Below are 16,719 nucleotides of genomic sequence, written 5' to 3'. Positions count from 1 at the left end.
ACGTGTGATCCTCTCATAACCCAAAGTACAACCTACATCAACATTATGTGGTATAGGACAAGACGGAGATTTGGGTCCATCTCACGTCGTCGCAAAGGGGTGGTTAGGTGATACATCACCCCTCTTTCCTTTCTTGGTCCACATTTCCTTACAATATGCTTAATTATTAGTTGTCCTCTAACACACAACTTGACATAGGTCGAAAGGATAATTGTTTTAGTCGTTCTTCAACTTAGTTATATGGGCACCTTATCCTCAAAGGGAAATTCCTTTGCTTAGCATGTCTTACAAATACCAAAGACGGTTTACCTTGCCATAAGATATCCATTAGTGTGGTAGCTAGCAATGGGCCCGGTTCGGTTTCGATTCGATTCGGTTTCTTGGCCTTGAAACTAGGGATCGACAACGGTTCGGTTTAGGCTTAGCCGGTTTGGCTTGATCTCTCCCCTCTATGTAGTTCCTCTCTCTCTCTCTCCCCTCTGTGTAGTCTCTCTCTTTCTCTCTCTCTTTTTTTCTTTTTTTTAAAATCGTAATTAGCTTACCCTAGTGGTAAGTTGATAACACTACAAGTATTGTGTCTTGGGTTCGAAACCCAATTTCCTCACCTCTCTATTATATACTTCATATATATCTCTATTTCACTAGATGCCACTGTGGAATGTAGGGATTGAACCCATGACTACCTGGTCTCTATTGGGCAACCTTACCAACTGAGCTACATCCATTTGGGCTTTCTCTCTCTCTCTCTCTCTCTCTCTCTCTCTCTCTTTCCCCTTGTTTATTGTCTCTCTCCCCCTCTCTCTAAAGTTGATAGCCGACTTAAACAGTTTAGCCGGCTTGGGTCGGAACGGCTCGGCTCAAGCCGAGCCGAGCCGTTAAGCCGTTAAGTCGTTTTCAAGCCGACTAAGCCAAACGGTTTAGGCTTGAGCCGAGCCGTTGTCGATCCCTACTTGAAACCAAACCAAACCATTTATTTATAATAAAAACCAAACCAAAACGTTTACGGGAAATTTAGAACCAAACCAAACCATTTTTAGAGATATTGATTATCATACATATTATGAATTTGTGTGAGAAAATCATCATAAATTTGGTTATCACACTTATTATAAATTTGGTCATCATACCTGTCATAAATTTGGTCATCATATTTATCATAAATTTGATAATCATACATCAAAAGGAGACTCTACTTATAATGCATATAAAATTTAATAAGTTAGAGCCTAGAGGTTTAAAACATAAATTTGGTCATCATATTTATCATAAATTTGATAATCATACATCAAAAGGAGACTCTACTTATAATGCATATAAAATTTAATAAGTTGGAGCCTAGAGGTTTAAAATTAAAAGCTGAAAGTTAGAGCCTAGAGATGAAAATTTAAGAATATTTTTTAACCTATAAACCTATAAATCTATAAACCTTTAAACCGAAACCGCTAAACCACTAAACCATGAAATTCAAAACCGAACCGAATCGAAACCAAACCAGATCATAACATTTGAAACCAAACCTAATGGTTTATTTATCTTTGAACCAATAAACCGTTAAGCCACGATTTAACGGTTCGGTTCGGTTTGAGCCGAAACTGGGCCCATTGCTAGTGGTAGCCACATCAAAGGTAAAATATTTGTGGGAAAAATGAAACATTTCCATGTGGGTATAGAGTTTTAATAGTGACCCTCAATGTTCATAAATTTTACTAATATGTGTTTGTGATTAAGAGGGCACACAATGATTGTGAACAAATGTGTGTAGGGATAGTATGAGATTGACGATGCGTGGAAAGAAAAGTCAAATATGATAAAAAGTAGAGCACTTACGAGAGTGTTGATACTCAAGAAATTGTTTAGGGCCAACTTTCAAGGGAAACAAATATCCAATTTTAAGGGTAAAAAATGATATTGAGCACAACAATATGAACGAAGAATAGAGACATTGTAGCTATATCTTCTGACTTTCCATTGATATTCCGTCTACTTTTACAAACATTACTAATAATATTTTCAATTTCCCGTATTACGTGGCAATATTTTAGAAATCTTCCTCATAAAATATACCTAAACATTTCCTAAAATATACATTGGAAAAAGGCATCCAACAAGCATTTAGCCTTATCTTTTTTCATAGTTTAGAATAGAAAAGTTAACACGTTGATTGTAAGCCGACGGAAATGTCATGATTCATTCTCTTTGAATTTGTAAATGGGAAAGGTGTATAAATGTGTTCATCTAAAATGAAGGCCTTAAGAAGTGTATATTATTAGATGCATCATGCATATCACTGAACTCTTTGATGAATCATCAAATCATTAGGTGAACAAAATTTCAAGAGGGCCATGACTAGAACATTGAAAGCTACAGTTTACCTGCTACCGAAAAGTTATTTGTCGATTCAATGATCGACTAAATTTTGTTTTATTACATGTGTTTGTCCAAGTTGTTGCCGGTGTGAAAGTGAGTTTGGAACTAATAAGATGCTTCTACAGTGACTCAACAACAAATTGTGTGTTGTCATGAATGACTGGGCACCCTAAGTATTCATTATTCCACTCTATAACTAACAAACAACATTTTTCTCTAATAAAATGTGTTTAAGTATCTTTAATGCTAATCAATAAGTAACTGAAAATGCCATATTTTAAAGACATCATGCGGCGATTATTTGAGTCAAACAATTCTTCAAATGTCAATCAATACAATAAAAGGTCAATTATTCAAGTATAATTCCATGATCATTGTTTATTTATGATAGCTCAACTTTTTTGTGTTATGGCATATCTTTAGCGTTGGTTAGGCCTTGGTTAATTGAAACCCACCGATTTCTCTATTTCGCTAGATGACCCTAGCTAGCTTATACTTATTTTCATGTTTTCTTCTAGGTCATGTGGATCATATTTGTTGGTCTATCGAGAACCATAACATATTATATATATATATGTGATGTTTATTTTAGTGCCCAATGACAATTCTGCGACAATTGGATCAAAGTAAGGATTCAAAGCCTTGAACGGAAAACGCAGGACATAACATAATCAAGCCCCACCTGAAGAAAACACAAAGCTTGCAAAAAGCGTTTGACAAAACCCGAACCCACCTTGAATAGAAAGCTCAAAGGAAGTTATTCAAATGCTGAACCCAACATGAGAGCTTAGATGGCAAAGCATTCTTCGAACCGTCGAACAAGGACCAAAAAAGGTCAGAATCGGCCTCTGGAGGTTCCCCTGCTCCTATTGTTGCGGCCTCCCCAATAGGGCCGAGGTGGGCACGATAACTGGTACACCAGAGGTGCGTCCTTCCCAGCCCAAACAAACCCAAATCTGGGACCTCGATCCAAGTGTGGATGTGAACAGAAAAGCTCTCAAGTTAAGTAATCGAACATGAAGCCGAAAACAACATGCCAAAGTTAGGATATGGAGGCCCAACCAAAACAAAAGGCTGGAAGTGAGTATTCAGGCCAGAGGCCGGACACGGGATACAAACCCGGACCCGGACACAGGATAGTGGACACATGACATGAACCCGGACCCGGACACAGGACACATGACATGAACCCGGACACGAGACAGTGGACACATGATGAACCCGAACCCGAACCTGGACCCGGACACAGGACACAGGACACATGCTCGTGCTCGCGAATCGCAAATGGGGGACAAAAGAGACAAGTTTTGGGGCTTTTAAGAAGCAATGATATAAAGAAGAAGAAGAAGAAGAAGAAAGAAGAAGAAGAGAATTGGGGGGTGGGGAGGGGGCGCTCACTATTGGGAAGTTCAAGAACAGTCATGGAAGCTTTATTCTGCTCATTCATTCTGAAGACCTTCCTGTAACATGTAAGTGTCTTAAAACTCTCTCTCTCTCTCTCTCTCTCACCTCTTCATATGCCCTCTCTTCAACCGGATTAACCATCCTAGGTTCCTTTTCAAGGCTCTTCTTAATGAGAAGCTTTTAATTTTTTGTCATTCCCCCATTGAATTTCAATATATGTATTTATCTTTTGGGGGGGGGGGAATGGGGGTTCTTATAAGAAAAGGGTGTTTTTTTGGGCTTAAATTTGGTGTGTTTTTTAAAACATTTTAATGCATAGGTATTGATAGCTTAATTTGGTCTCTGAGATTATCCTTCTATAAGGGGAATGATTCAGATTAATCTCATTCTTGAAATTCATAAGCTTATTCACCTGTGATCATCATGTTTCCTTAATGAATCAGACCTGAATTACCCATTGTTGCAATCAGATATGCAATTGTGATTTTGAAATGATCGAATGTGTAATTATTGTGATTCCAAATTATAGACATTGCAATTTTGTGATTCATTTGGAATCACAAATTTCATCTATTTATTGGAGAAGATGTTTTTCTCTTCTTCTCAAAGTTATAATTGTGATGCCATTAATAAATAATCTATGCATAAAAAAGTGAAACAAATGATGATTATAACTTGAAGAATTAAATAAATCCCCTCAAATTAATGGTTAGAATAGCTGAATTTCATCTTTTGTTCTGAATGTAGAACCATTACTAGTGTTGGATGCCATAATAGAATAACTTCAAGATGGGTTCGTGGCTTAAATCCATTGTTCGGAGAAAAAAATCGAATCGTGGAAAGACTACATCCAGTGTAAATTCTCCGCATTAGCCAATGCCATTGTTTTAAGTCTTCATATCTTATTCTGTATGTCAAATATTCAATTTGCACTCAATATGTGTATTACACATGTGTGTTGGGAAAGTGAGATCATTTATATGGGGACTTATAGGGTTCATCATTGTATTTTGTCTCCTAAATGTTTGTTTTTGTTTGATCTGCAAATAGGATAAGGATAAGCCTCGAACCTGGACTTTATGGAAATCATCCAATGATTTTAAGAAAGGATTAGCTCAAAATGGTTCCCAGGAAATTGAGGTTATCATTTCAAAAAAAGAAAATGATGAAGAATATAGCCAAGAAGAGCGAGCGGCAATCCGGATCCAAACTGCATTCCGTGGGTTCTTGGTTAGATTCATCATTTCTCCTTTGACATAAACCTCTTACTAGGATATTCAAATTTATTTTGTTTTCAAGTCCAAACCAGACAAATTCTTCGTAATTTGTTTTTGCACATATATATTCTATTATGCTGAATCAGGCAAGAAGGGCACTCCGAGCCTTAAAGGCGCTTGCATGCCTACGAGCAACTATCAACGGGCGCAAGGTTCGTGAACAATCTCTTGCAAGTTTACGTCCAATCCGAGATTTTGTGCGGATTCAAGCACAAATTCATGAACAACGTGCATTAAAGAGGCGAAGCACATTAGGAGGACCTCAAAAACATCCCGGAAATACAATATCACCATGCACTGTGGAATCAGAAGTGATATACTGAATCTAAGTTCTTTTATATGAAGAATTTCAATACTTTACAAGAAAATGTAGTATTATTTTCTTCTTTGCTTATAGAGGATATAGATATACGTTTGACAGGCAGAGTGGTGTGATGCCACTGGAACACTTGAGGAAATCCATGCGAGAGTTCAACAAAGACGTGATGCAGCAGTTAAACGTGAGCGGGCCTTGGCATATGCTTTCTCAAATCAGGTAATGTCATTCTTACAAAATCAAGAAATTCTAATCTCTTTCTCTGCAAGAGGAAGGAGAGAACAATGTTACGCATACTTGGACACATTTGGAGATTCAATGGATTCCATCGGCTGTTTATTAGTCCACAGTTCTTATGTTGTCTAGAGAGGGAAGAACATATACCCTCTCATTCATCGCTCCTCTTTCTTTGTCTGAATTTGAGAATGAAATGAAAACGGAAGTTACTCCAAAGGCCAAAGTTACTTAATGAAATTGAAAGTTACCTCATGAAATCTTATAAATTTGACTCTTAAGTGCATGGTTTTCTAAAACTTGGCTTACCACTAGGGTAATCCCTAAAACAAGATAGAGCCAATTGGGTCATTGTTGAGATGGCTGTGTCAACTGTTTGGAGACCGCAAGGTTAGTTTGATATACTGATGTGGCATGTGATTTAGTAGAAGTGATATGTAGTGTAACAAAAAATGCGTAGAAGTAAGGATTTGAATCCCATGACCTTGGTTGATAGCCTAGATGGCATACACCAGGATAAGGCATGACAAAAAAAAGGATAGAGAGGGAGACACATGTAGCTTACTTGATAAGGTTATCCAGTGGGAATCAGATAATGTATTCCTCTCCTACATTCTGCAGTGGCATCTACTAAAGTAGTGCATATAATGAGATTTGAACCCAGGTGCATGGGTTAGTAAATACTGGGATTTCCTCTAGGGTACAGTCTTAATACGAAAGAAGAGACAAAGCAATGGCTGTCACGATGGTCGTATGACCTATTAATTTTGTATTATAATTGTAATGTGATTAAATACAATTATACGATTTATAAAGGAAAGAAGAAAACCCATTCAGATTGTGCTTTTTGTGACAGTGGAGAGCAAATTCATCATTCAACTCTGATTATTTTCTTGACTATGAGCTTGATAACTCAACATGGAGCTGGATCTGGCTGGATCGTTGGATAAGTGGTGTAAACGATTCTTCAAAAGAGAGATCTAAACAAGAATCCAAAGATAGTCGGATAAGGGGTGTAAATAATTCTTCAAAAGTGAGACCAAACAAAGAATCCAAAATGAAAACAAAGGAACAAAATACAAGAAAGAAAGTAGTCCTAAAAAGGCCGGCTCCAGTTGTTGCTAAAAAGCGTGTTCATTCTAAGGTAGTTGACACAATCAAAGAGTAATGACAAGTGATATGGAAGAGAGCCATCACCTGAAAGACGTGTTTATTCTGGTATTATTTCCAAGTAAATCAGCCTTCCACATAGTGTTAATGTATTGCGTCACAACTGAAAGCATATTCCAAACACAAGGATTTTAGCAAATTCCCATTGACATAAAGACACAGTCGCTAGAACCCATGCTGGTATCCAACACATGTTTTGTATTATTTGTAGTGTTGATTTCATGCTATTCTTTATTCTTGTGATATGATCCAACACCTGATATGTAAGTTTTTTTCCTTTTGACTTTCAGAAGTTGTACTTGTATATACAATGTAATGAATTGTTGAAGGTTTTGTAAACTATGGATCACTTCTTGTTCTCAGTATTATACTTTGTTTCTTGAGATTATTGCAAATTTTTCTCTCTGATCAGTTTTTAGATGTTACTTGATTATCTACAAATAAGTTGCAACCCATCATATTGTGCCTTGCAAGCAATGTCTTGTTTTCTTTTATTATTGATCACACATTAAATTATATTTCTATTTCTAGGAATAATTTCTCATGATACACCAATCACTAAATATAATAGCCACTCCTTTTAACTATCCAGGTTCCCCTTCATTTATCTTGAAATGTATGAATCATGGAAGTAGATTAAAACATTTGATATTTTCAATCAGAGGATATGCTTTACTTAAAGCATCTTTAATGCCTGATACCAAATTGCATTTCAAAAATGGAATACTTCCATCCAGAGTGTTGACATCATCATTTAGTAGAACCATACATGCCCTTCCACCTTAAGGTGAATGGTTAAAGCATCCAACTTTCTATATATTTCTTCACATTGAGGATGTACATCATCGCCAACCACAAATCCATGCAACCCACTATCAATCTCAATATAAGCTCTTCCTGGTTTTTTCCATGCATTAGAATGTTGCCTCATTTCCTTTAATATACATGAATAATGACCCATGCCAGAGGTTGAATAAATGATTGACATAAGTGCATAAGCCGAAGCACAACTCTCATCCATATCAACAACATGCTTAAAGCAATGCTCAGCTATATCTACATCATTGAAGATCCTACAACTATTGAGCAAAGAAGTCCATGGCACAATCGTGGGTTGATGTGGAACTACATGGAGAAAATCCTCTGCCTCTAATAGAAAACCAGAACCACCAAGAAGATCAACCATACATCCAAAGTGCTCATTTGTATGAGAAACTCCATAGGTTTCCCTCATTGAGTTGAATAACTTAGAACCTTCATCGACCAATCCAAGAAAACCACACGAAGAGAGCAAAGAAACAAATGTAACACCATCCGGGGCCAAACCTTTACTTTGCATATCTTCGAGCAATTTATCAACCGGCGGATAGTCGCTTGAAATTGCATATCCAGCAACCAAAGCATTCCAACTAGCTAGATCAACCTTAGGCATCTTATCAAAGATTTTGCGTGCATCTTTCAAACTTCCAGATCCAGCGTACATGTCAATGAGACTACTTGCAACATATTCATCTACGTCCAAACCACTATCTATCATACTAGAATGGATTATCATTCCAATATTCAATGCCGATGTGAGAGAGCACATTTTGAGGATGCTAAGGAGAGTTGTAATATCAGGCATGATTCCCTCTGCTTGCATCTGCTGAAATTTACAGAATGCATCCATCCCACAACCATGCAAGACATACCCTGATATAATTGTATTCCAAGCGACAACATCTTTCTTCGAGAGTTTCTCAAATAGACACCATGCATTCTCAAAGCTTCCACATTTTGCATACATATCAATAAGCGAGGTCGCGATGACCACACCGATATCAATGTCATCATTGATCATTTGATTGTGTATTAGCTTTCCAAGTTGTAGATCAACTTTACTGGCACATGCTTTCACTAAACTTAGGTAAGTGACTTTATCGGGTCGATGATTTCCTCCGAACATTTGGCTGAAAACTTGTATTGCCTCCTCATTGTGTCCATGCAGGACATAACCTGAAATCAATGCATTCCACGTGACTATATTAGGTTCTAAACCCTCATATGACATTTGTTGAATGAGTTGAGATGCATCTTTATCATGACCATAGTGGGCATAACCCGAGAGAATGGCTGTCCAAGACCTGTGGTTAGGCTGAGGTCCTTGTATTTGCATAGAATGAAGCAACTCTAAAGCTTGACAACAATGTCCATGTGATGCATACCCGGATATCATTGTGTTCCAAACCACCACATCATTGGTCGGCATTTCATCAAACACATTACATGCATCTTCGAGACTCTTGCATTTCGCATACATGTCCACAAGCGAGCTTCGAATGAACACATTTTGCTCCAATCCACATCTTATTATATCACAATGCACTCTCTTACCATCTATAAGAAACTTTGCGCTTGCACAAGCCTTGAGAGCAGCTACGAACACGCATTTGTCCGGCCGGATGAGCACCGTTTGCATTTGATGGTAGATACCGATTGCTCTCTCACTCTGTCCATTGTTAGTATTAGCCAAAATAATATCACTCCATGCATAAACATTAGGTTTGTAGAGCTTAGAAAACACGGTATTTGCACAGGATAAGCTATCACATGAGATGAACATGCGAATCAAGTAACTGCCCAAGTAAGCATCACAGTCATAGCCATTACTAACAAGCAAAGCATGTGCTTTTCTTGCTGATGTGAGATCTTTTCTCTGAGTGCATTGTTTGATCTCATGAAGAAGGTGAGATGCTAACATGGATAGTTTTTCAACATGTCCCCATGAATTGGTGAGAACCCATCATTCCTTTTCATCAGAAAAGTGGTTTTGGGGCATGCCATGGGTTCCTTGGCTTGATCCATGTCTTCAAGTTTTTTTGGTAGAGAAGCATACAGAGTCCAAGGGAATGCATAAGCCATGGGATATTAAGAGAATTGGGCATGGAATGAAAGTAAGCTTACAAATTGGTATATATATATATATGCTTGTCTCAAATGAGCTGACTCTATGAAAGGTGTGTCAGGGGACACACCTTGGTAGGTGTTGGGGGCGCGCTCTTTTGCTAACCCTACATTTGTCCGCCGAGCCCTCTGCATTTGTCACTTCCAATTATTCGTGAAGGCATGGACAAGAATAAGTTCATGGATAGAAAGAAAATCATCCCTATATTTGTCCGCGGAGCCCTCTTCATTTGTCGCTTCCAATTATCCATGACGGGATGGGCGAGAATAAGTTCATGGATAGAAAGAAAATCATCCCTCGCTCGTTGAAGTTGCCCAATCAGTTCCCTCTAAACCTACCCCATGCCAAATGCTTATGAAGGGACAAACGAGAGTAGGATGTCGGTGTATTACATCTTCTTTCACAAAAGAATGCGCCCTCGTTCGCTGAACCCTCCAAAAACTCGTGGGTTTGGAGATACTTTTGAAAGGACGAACAATAATAGTAAGATATATATATATATATATATATATATATATATATATAATCTCCATTCACATAATTAAGCGCTATCATTCACTGAAATTTGTCCTTGTTTTCCATTCTCTCTATGAAGTTGTCAAATGCAAATGCTTGTGAGGGGACAGATGAGAATAATATATTCGTAGATAAAATCTCTATTCATTGGAAAGGGGCACCCTTGTTCGCTAAACCCTTATTTCTACATAGTTGATGTCTGAAATTGTGAGGTGCAAATATTTATGAAGAGACAGATGAGAATATGAATATATAAAATCTCGACAAAGAAAGAAATGTGTCCTTATTCACTAAACCTATTAGTGTCTGTTGAGTAGTCCTCTAAACTTGTCAATTAGAAATATTCATAATGGATGGACAAGAATCATGCATCAAAATATGAAATTCCCTACCCAAATCCTACAAACTTGAGTTGTTTTCTCATGATCTCCTATTGTATAATGCATGAATGGGAAAACTCAACATAATTTTGTAAAGCAACATTTCTTTCAATGTTGGTCATGGTGCCCAATATTACCCAGGACAAAAATGTTTGAATGACCATGTCAATATTGTCTATCACATACAAATTGTATTAAAATATATTGATTGCAAATAGACTACACCATAATTTGTGATACTTATGAGTACCTACCATAAAGATCCATACTGAACAATGTATGTACATGCCCAAGCATGATGCTTATCTAATTGCTCATAATATCCAAATATCCTCTTTTTTCCAACATTCACTAAATACTTTTGCTTTGTATCTTCAATAAATAATCTTGATAACATGTCCCTAAGATTTCTCCATTTTTATGTGTATTTCTATAAAACTAGCTATAAACACCACTTTTATCAACCCATGCACTATGGGACAATACATAATGTAGGTGTTGAATACACAACCATGTAGTCTCTTTGTTAGACCTTATTGTGTTCAATCTCTCTCTCTCTCTCTCTCTCTCTCTCTCTCTCTCTCTCTCTCTCTCTCTCTCTCTCTCTTCCATGAAAGAAACCATAGAAAATGATTAAGATATAGAAATAGGAAGAGAAATTCAAGTAAGGGAAGATTGTATGACCTTCAAGATCTTTGTTGGACAACCTTATGAAGTGACTAATGTCAAATTATCTCCTTTTCTCCCTATCTTACAAAGATCATAAAGTTCAATGTGTTAGAATTCCAAGCTATGCATATATGGGGTAGAGTTATGAAGAAGTACCCATTTAGATTGAACAACATTGAGAAGTATCCTTCTAGTCATGTTATATGGGGTAGAGTTATGAGGAATGGAATGCTATTGAGAAGGTACCAGATATGTTTCTATAATACTACCTTGGGGTCAAGGTGGCCACACCCCACTCAATGATGCTCCTTAAAACCGGGTTGATCTCCACCATGGTCTAAGAGATGGAATGTTGTGACACTACTTGAGCAACACATATGCACATGATATGGTTACAATAAACCTTATAGCCAAATGGAACTAGGTTGCTAGGTACAAAGGATTGTGGTAGTAGTTCAAATGGGCGCATCTTCTCACCCCTGATTGTCAGCCCATTTAACGCAAAAAGAGGGCGATCAATGTCCTTTGTACTCATAGTCTTGAGGTCTCGAGGTTAGGAAAGGGATCAAGCAAGACAAGGTGAACATAGAATTGCATTTGGAGGCCATGGCAGCAAAATAGGGAGGTCTGTGGATGAGGAGAACATTTGATTGGACGCCAACCAAGGGTGTGAAAGAAAGCTCATTTGTGAGAGAACAAAAGAGAGGCGTTTTTGGGAAAACAAAAGGGAGGGTGGTATTTTGGCAAATATATATAAATATGACAAAAATGCTTTGTTTTTTTGTTTGAGAGATAGGGTTATTTTGGTAAATATATACAAAATATGAGAAAATGTTTGAGAGAGAGGGGTATTTTCGTAAATATATACAAAATATGAGAAAATGTTTGAGAGAGAGGGGTATTCTCGTAAATATATATAAGTATGAGAAAATGCTTAAGAGAGAGGGGTATTTTGGTAAATATAAATATAAGTATGAGAAAATGCTTGAGAGAGAGAGGGGGGGGGGTAATTTGGTAAATATATATAAGTATGAGAAAATGCTTGAGAGAGAGAGAGGGGGGTAATTTGGTAAATATATATAAGTATGAGAAAATGCTTGAGAGAGAGAGAGGGGGGTATTTTGGTAAATACATATATATAAGCATGAGAAAATGCTTGATAGAGAGAGGGGGGGGGGTATTCTGGTAAATACATATATATATAAGCATGAGAAAATGCTTGAGAGAGAGAGAGAGAGGGGTAATTTGGTAAATATATATAAGTATGAGAAAATGCTTGAGAGAGAGAGAGGGGGGTATTTTGGTAAATACATATATATATAAGCATGAGAAAATGCTTGATAGAGAGAGGGGGGGGGGGGTATTTTGGTAAATACATATATATATAAGCATGAGAAAATGCTTGAGAGAGAGAGAGAGGGGTAATTTGGTAAATATATATAAGTATGAGAAAATGCTTGATAGAGAGAGAGAGAGGGGTAATTTGGTAAATATATATAAGTATGAGAAAATGCTTGATAGAGAGAGAGAGAGGGGTATTTTGGTAAATATATATAAGTATGAGAAAATGCTTGATATATAGAGAGAGAGAGGGGTAATTTGGTAAATATATATAAGTATGAGAAAATGCTTGATAGAGAGAGAGAGGGGTAATTTGGTAAATATATATAAGCATGAGAAAATGCTTGATAGAGAGAGAGAGAGGGGTAATTTGGTAAATATATATAAGTATGAGAAAATGCTTGAGAGAGAGAGAGGGGGGTATTTTGGTAAATACATATATATATAAGCATGAGAAAATGCTTGATAGAGAGAGGGGGGGGGGGGGGGTATTTTGGTAAATACATATATATATAAGCATGAGAAAATGCTTGAGAGAGAGAGAGAGGGGTAATTTGGTAAATATATATAAGTATGAGAAAATGCTTGATAGAGAGAGAGAGAGGGGTAATTTGGTAAATATATATAAGTATGAGAAAATGCTTGATAGAGAGAGAGAGAGGGGTATTTTGGTAAATATATATAAGTATGAGAAAATGCTTGATATATAGAGAGAGAGAGGGGTAATTTGGTAAATATATATAAGTATGAGAAAATGCTTGATAGAGAGAGAGAGGGGTAATTTGGTAAATATATATAAGCATGAGAAAATGCTTGATAGAGAGAGAGAGAGGGGTAATTTGGTAAATATATATAAGTATGAGAAAATGCTTGATAGAGAGAGAGAGGGGTATTTTGGTAAATATATATAAGTATGAGAAAATGCTTGATAGAGAGAAAGAGAGGGGTAATTTGGTAAATATATATAAGTATGAGAAAATGCTTGATAGAGAGAGAGAGAGGGGGGTAAATATATATAAGTATGAGAAAATGCTTGATAGAGAGAGAGAGGGGTATTTTGGTAAATATATATAAGTATGAGAAAATGCTTGATATAGAGAGAGAGAGAGAGAGAGGGGTATTTTGGTAAATATATATAAGTATGAGAAAATGCTTGATATATATAGAGAGAGAGAGAGCGAGGGGAATTTTGGTAAATATATATAAGTATGAGAAAATGCTTGATATATATAGAGAGAGAGAGAGAGAGGGGTATTTTGGTAAATATATATAAGTATGAGAAAATGCTCTGTTTCTCTGTTTCTGTGTTTTGTGTGTCTGCGTGAGTGTGCTTTGTTGGTGGCTATGGCGGAGGAGGATCTCGAGAGCGCAGCGGTTCAGAGACGAGAGAGGCTTCGAGCTCTGCGCGCTGCCGTGGAACTCGTGGAAAACAAGGCTGAAGGTGAAGAACAGCAAGAAGAAAGACACGCAGGAAAAGAAGATGATGATGATGAAGAAGAAGAAGACCATTCACAGTAAGCTGTTTCTTCGTTCGTTCCTTTTTCCCGTCTATACATACTGAAAGAGAAACTTTCGTGCTGAATAGTCTGAAGTCTCGTAAAAAGATTCTTCCCGCTGTTTTTTTCCTTTTCTTATGATGGTGTTGTTGTTTTGAAGGATCTCGAAGGAGAATATTTTTCTAGTTAGATGGAAATAAGATCATATAGACAGATTATTTTCATTATTCCTTTGTTTCAATGATTAATGCTCCTTGTTTCTATGATGTTGTTGTTGTCTTAATTGCCTTACATTGATAATGACAATTAGGATGATGTTGTGTTGTCTTAATGGCTTTTGAAAGAGATTTATGTGTAAATGTATTTTTTTGTGACATTTAAAACTGGCACAGCATATCTATCCTGTTTCTTTTGACAAATTGTTTGGTATATTGTATCAGGGAAGGAGTGAGATTCCGGAATTATATCCCGCGCAATAAGGAATTGCAACCGAATAAAGTAATTCCTCCATCCATACCAAAGTTTGATGACCCTGTAGCTGCAGCACCTATATCGAATGGCACAGAGGTACTGACTTATGCAAAGGATCTAATACAAGCTTTTAAGTTATGCTTCGATCAGTCATTTAATAGTGGAATTTATTAAGCTAACTGTGTATTCTTATTATTATGCAACGACTGTGTTGGCTATATTTTGAATTAGAGGTAGTGAGTTGAGTTGTAGAAGCATGAAACACAAACTTTAAGATTAATTTTTATTGATAGTATTGAAATAGTGGAATGAAGTCATGTATTGTTTTTTGTAAGATACTGTATTATTCCCCTCAGTAACCATCTAAAACTTTGTCCTTTTTGTAGGATCCTTTTGTGAGCATTGCACCAAAGAAAGCTAACTGGGATCTGCGAAGGGATATAACAAAGAAACTGGAGAAGCTTGAGAGGCGTACACAAAGGGCGCTCATTGATCTTATGCGTATGTTTCTCGCTTTCCACGTTTTGAATTGCAAGTTGGAGGCAGGGTTCATGTTAAAGGGAAACGCCAAAATATCCCGAAATTTTCTTTCATTCCCCCAAATACCCCTAAGTTTTCATCCATTCTCGAAATGTCCCTGGCGTGCCTTGGGAAGAGAGAAAAAGTGGGTGAACTGGTCATATAATTTCTCAAATGGCACATATATAATAAAAAAAGGTTGAATTGACTACATGATTGCAGAAGTATGTGTGTAATTACTCCTTTGGGATTGAAATGGCATTTGGGGGGGGAAAATGGGAACTAAATGGGCATTTCAGGAAGTAAAGACAATTCTAGGTATTTCTGAGTATTGGCGGTATGATATTTTCTTTAATTATTTGTAGTTGAAGTGTGACAATCTTAATACAAGTATTATAATCCTTTTCTGGAACTTAAAAGATTTCCTGCTATGATCAAATTAATGCAGAAGAGGAAGAGAAACGGCGACAAGAGCTTGCAGAAGCTGATGGGCAATCAGTAGAAGGATGAGAGAAATGAGCTTTTCTAATGTAAATACAGATTAAATATCAGCATAGAGCATCTATGACTGTAAATTTATCTGTGGAGGGCAAGATGGACATGGGTGATGAGATTCAGCTATATTGGTGGTATTTAAACTCGAGAAAGGTCTCCAGCTCAGCCGTATTGCAGGCATACAAAAACATCTTTTCTTGATGCACTTGCTAGCCTATGTCATCTTTGTTCTCATTTATAACATTACAGCAAACTCAATGACTTTGGAGAATGTTTTATATGGATGGCGTGTTCCGTTCAAACTGTGTTGTAAGGATTTTGATAATGTGATCTCTGCGATTGTTTTGGTCATTACAGAATAGGATAATAGAAAGATCATGATTTTTTATGAGTTAGAACAATGCTAAAGTGTTATGTATGGCACATAGTTGTGTGAGGACCTTGAATCGGACCATGTCTTCATGCTGCATGAAGCCCTTTTTGCTATGTCATGAATGATGCTATATACTTCAATAAAAAGACATGTACTTTAATTGTTCAAATGAATGCAACACTATAAGCAGTATGGACATCTCATTGAAGGTCTTAAGAGATATATGGAGTAGCTAGCTCCATATTCAAAGGCTAAACAAAATGCAATCATTTGTAATGTGGAACTTGCATTGATCGATCGACTCACAATGAAAATAAATTTGGCAATGATTGTCTTGCATTGGCAAGAGATTCTTGGGGGAAAAAAAAAGAGTTATCAAGCTTTGGCCATTTGAACAATGTAGTAACACTCTTGTAAAGTCCATCCAAAAGATATCTATCAATTCAATAAGCTTAGACACACTAAGCCCATTAGATAATTATTATTGAGCTTATTGATCCAATTGATCATCATTTCCACATTATTATATTCTCAAGTATATAATCTCCTCTATTCATTACTTTGCTTTTACCTATGTTTTATTCATAACCAAGTTGTTAATAAGCTTTATAAACAATAATAACATAATGATTGTTATCATTGGGATTGAACATTTTTCCATGAAATGCATCCCATCCACGCTTGCTCTTCTTATACTTTCAATTTGCGTTTTTCTCATTCCTGTTTTATTGCATTGCTCATCTTGAT

The 16,719-nt window shown here is 36.7% G+C and overlaps 3 protein-coding genes across 3 annotated transcripts; 2 read left to right on the top strand and 1 right to left on the bottom strand.

The window, feature by feature from the left end:
- The first annotated feature begins 3,728 nt into the window (after positions 1–3,728).
- Positions 3,729–7,107, top strand: LOC147861120 (protein IQ-DOMAIN 9-like). The gene is made up of 6 exons (XM_087323398.1): positions 3,729–3,836; positions 4,519–4,626; positions 4,822–5,001; positions 5,135–5,359; positions 5,470–5,583; positions 6,455–7,107. The coding sequence occupies exons 2-6, from the start codon at positions 4,561–4,563 to the stop codon at positions 6,764–6,766; spliced, it is 897 nt and encodes a 298-aa protein (XP_087179524.1). The 5' UTR covers positions 3,729–3,836; positions 4,519–4,560; the 3' UTR covers positions 6,767–7,107.
- LOC147861119 (pentatricopeptide repeat-containing protein At1g08070, chloroplastic-like) lies at positions 6,459–9,675 on the bottom strand. Its single transcript, XM_087323397.1, has one exon. It carries the CDS (start codon positions 9,506–9,508, stop codon positions 7,523–7,525), a length of 1,986 nt encoding a protein of 661 aa, XP_087179523.1. The 5' UTR covers positions 9,509–9,675; the 3' UTR covers positions 6,459–7,522.
- A 4,239-nt stretch (positions 9,676–13,914) lies between these two features.
- LOC147861118 (Cwf18 pre-mRNA splicing factor) lies at positions 13,915–15,901 on the top strand. Its single transcript, XM_087323258.1, has 4 exons — positions 13,915–14,132; positions 14,555–14,681; positions 14,972–15,086; positions 15,553–15,901. Exons 1-4 carry the CDS (start codon positions 13,963–13,965, stop codon positions 15,612–15,614), a joined length of 474 nt encoding a protein of 157 aa, XP_087179384.1. The 5' UTR covers positions 13,915–13,962; the 3' UTR covers positions 15,615–15,901.
- The last annotated feature ends 818 nt before the right edge of the window (positions 15,902–16,719 follow it).

The sequence above is a fragment of the Azolla caroliniana genome, unplaced genomic scaffold (assembly GCF_043228905.1).
Source record: "Azolla caroliniana isolate FFs.n. ecotype wild unplaced genomic scaffold, voAzoCaro1.0.p SCAF_8, whole genome shotgun sequence".
NCBI lineage: Eukaryota > Viridiplantae > Streptophyta > Polypodiopsida > Salviniales > Salviniaceae > Azolla > Azolla caroliniana.
The sequence above is the reverse complement of the archived record's forward strand: the minus strand, read 5'-3'. Positions and strand labels throughout refer to the sequence as shown.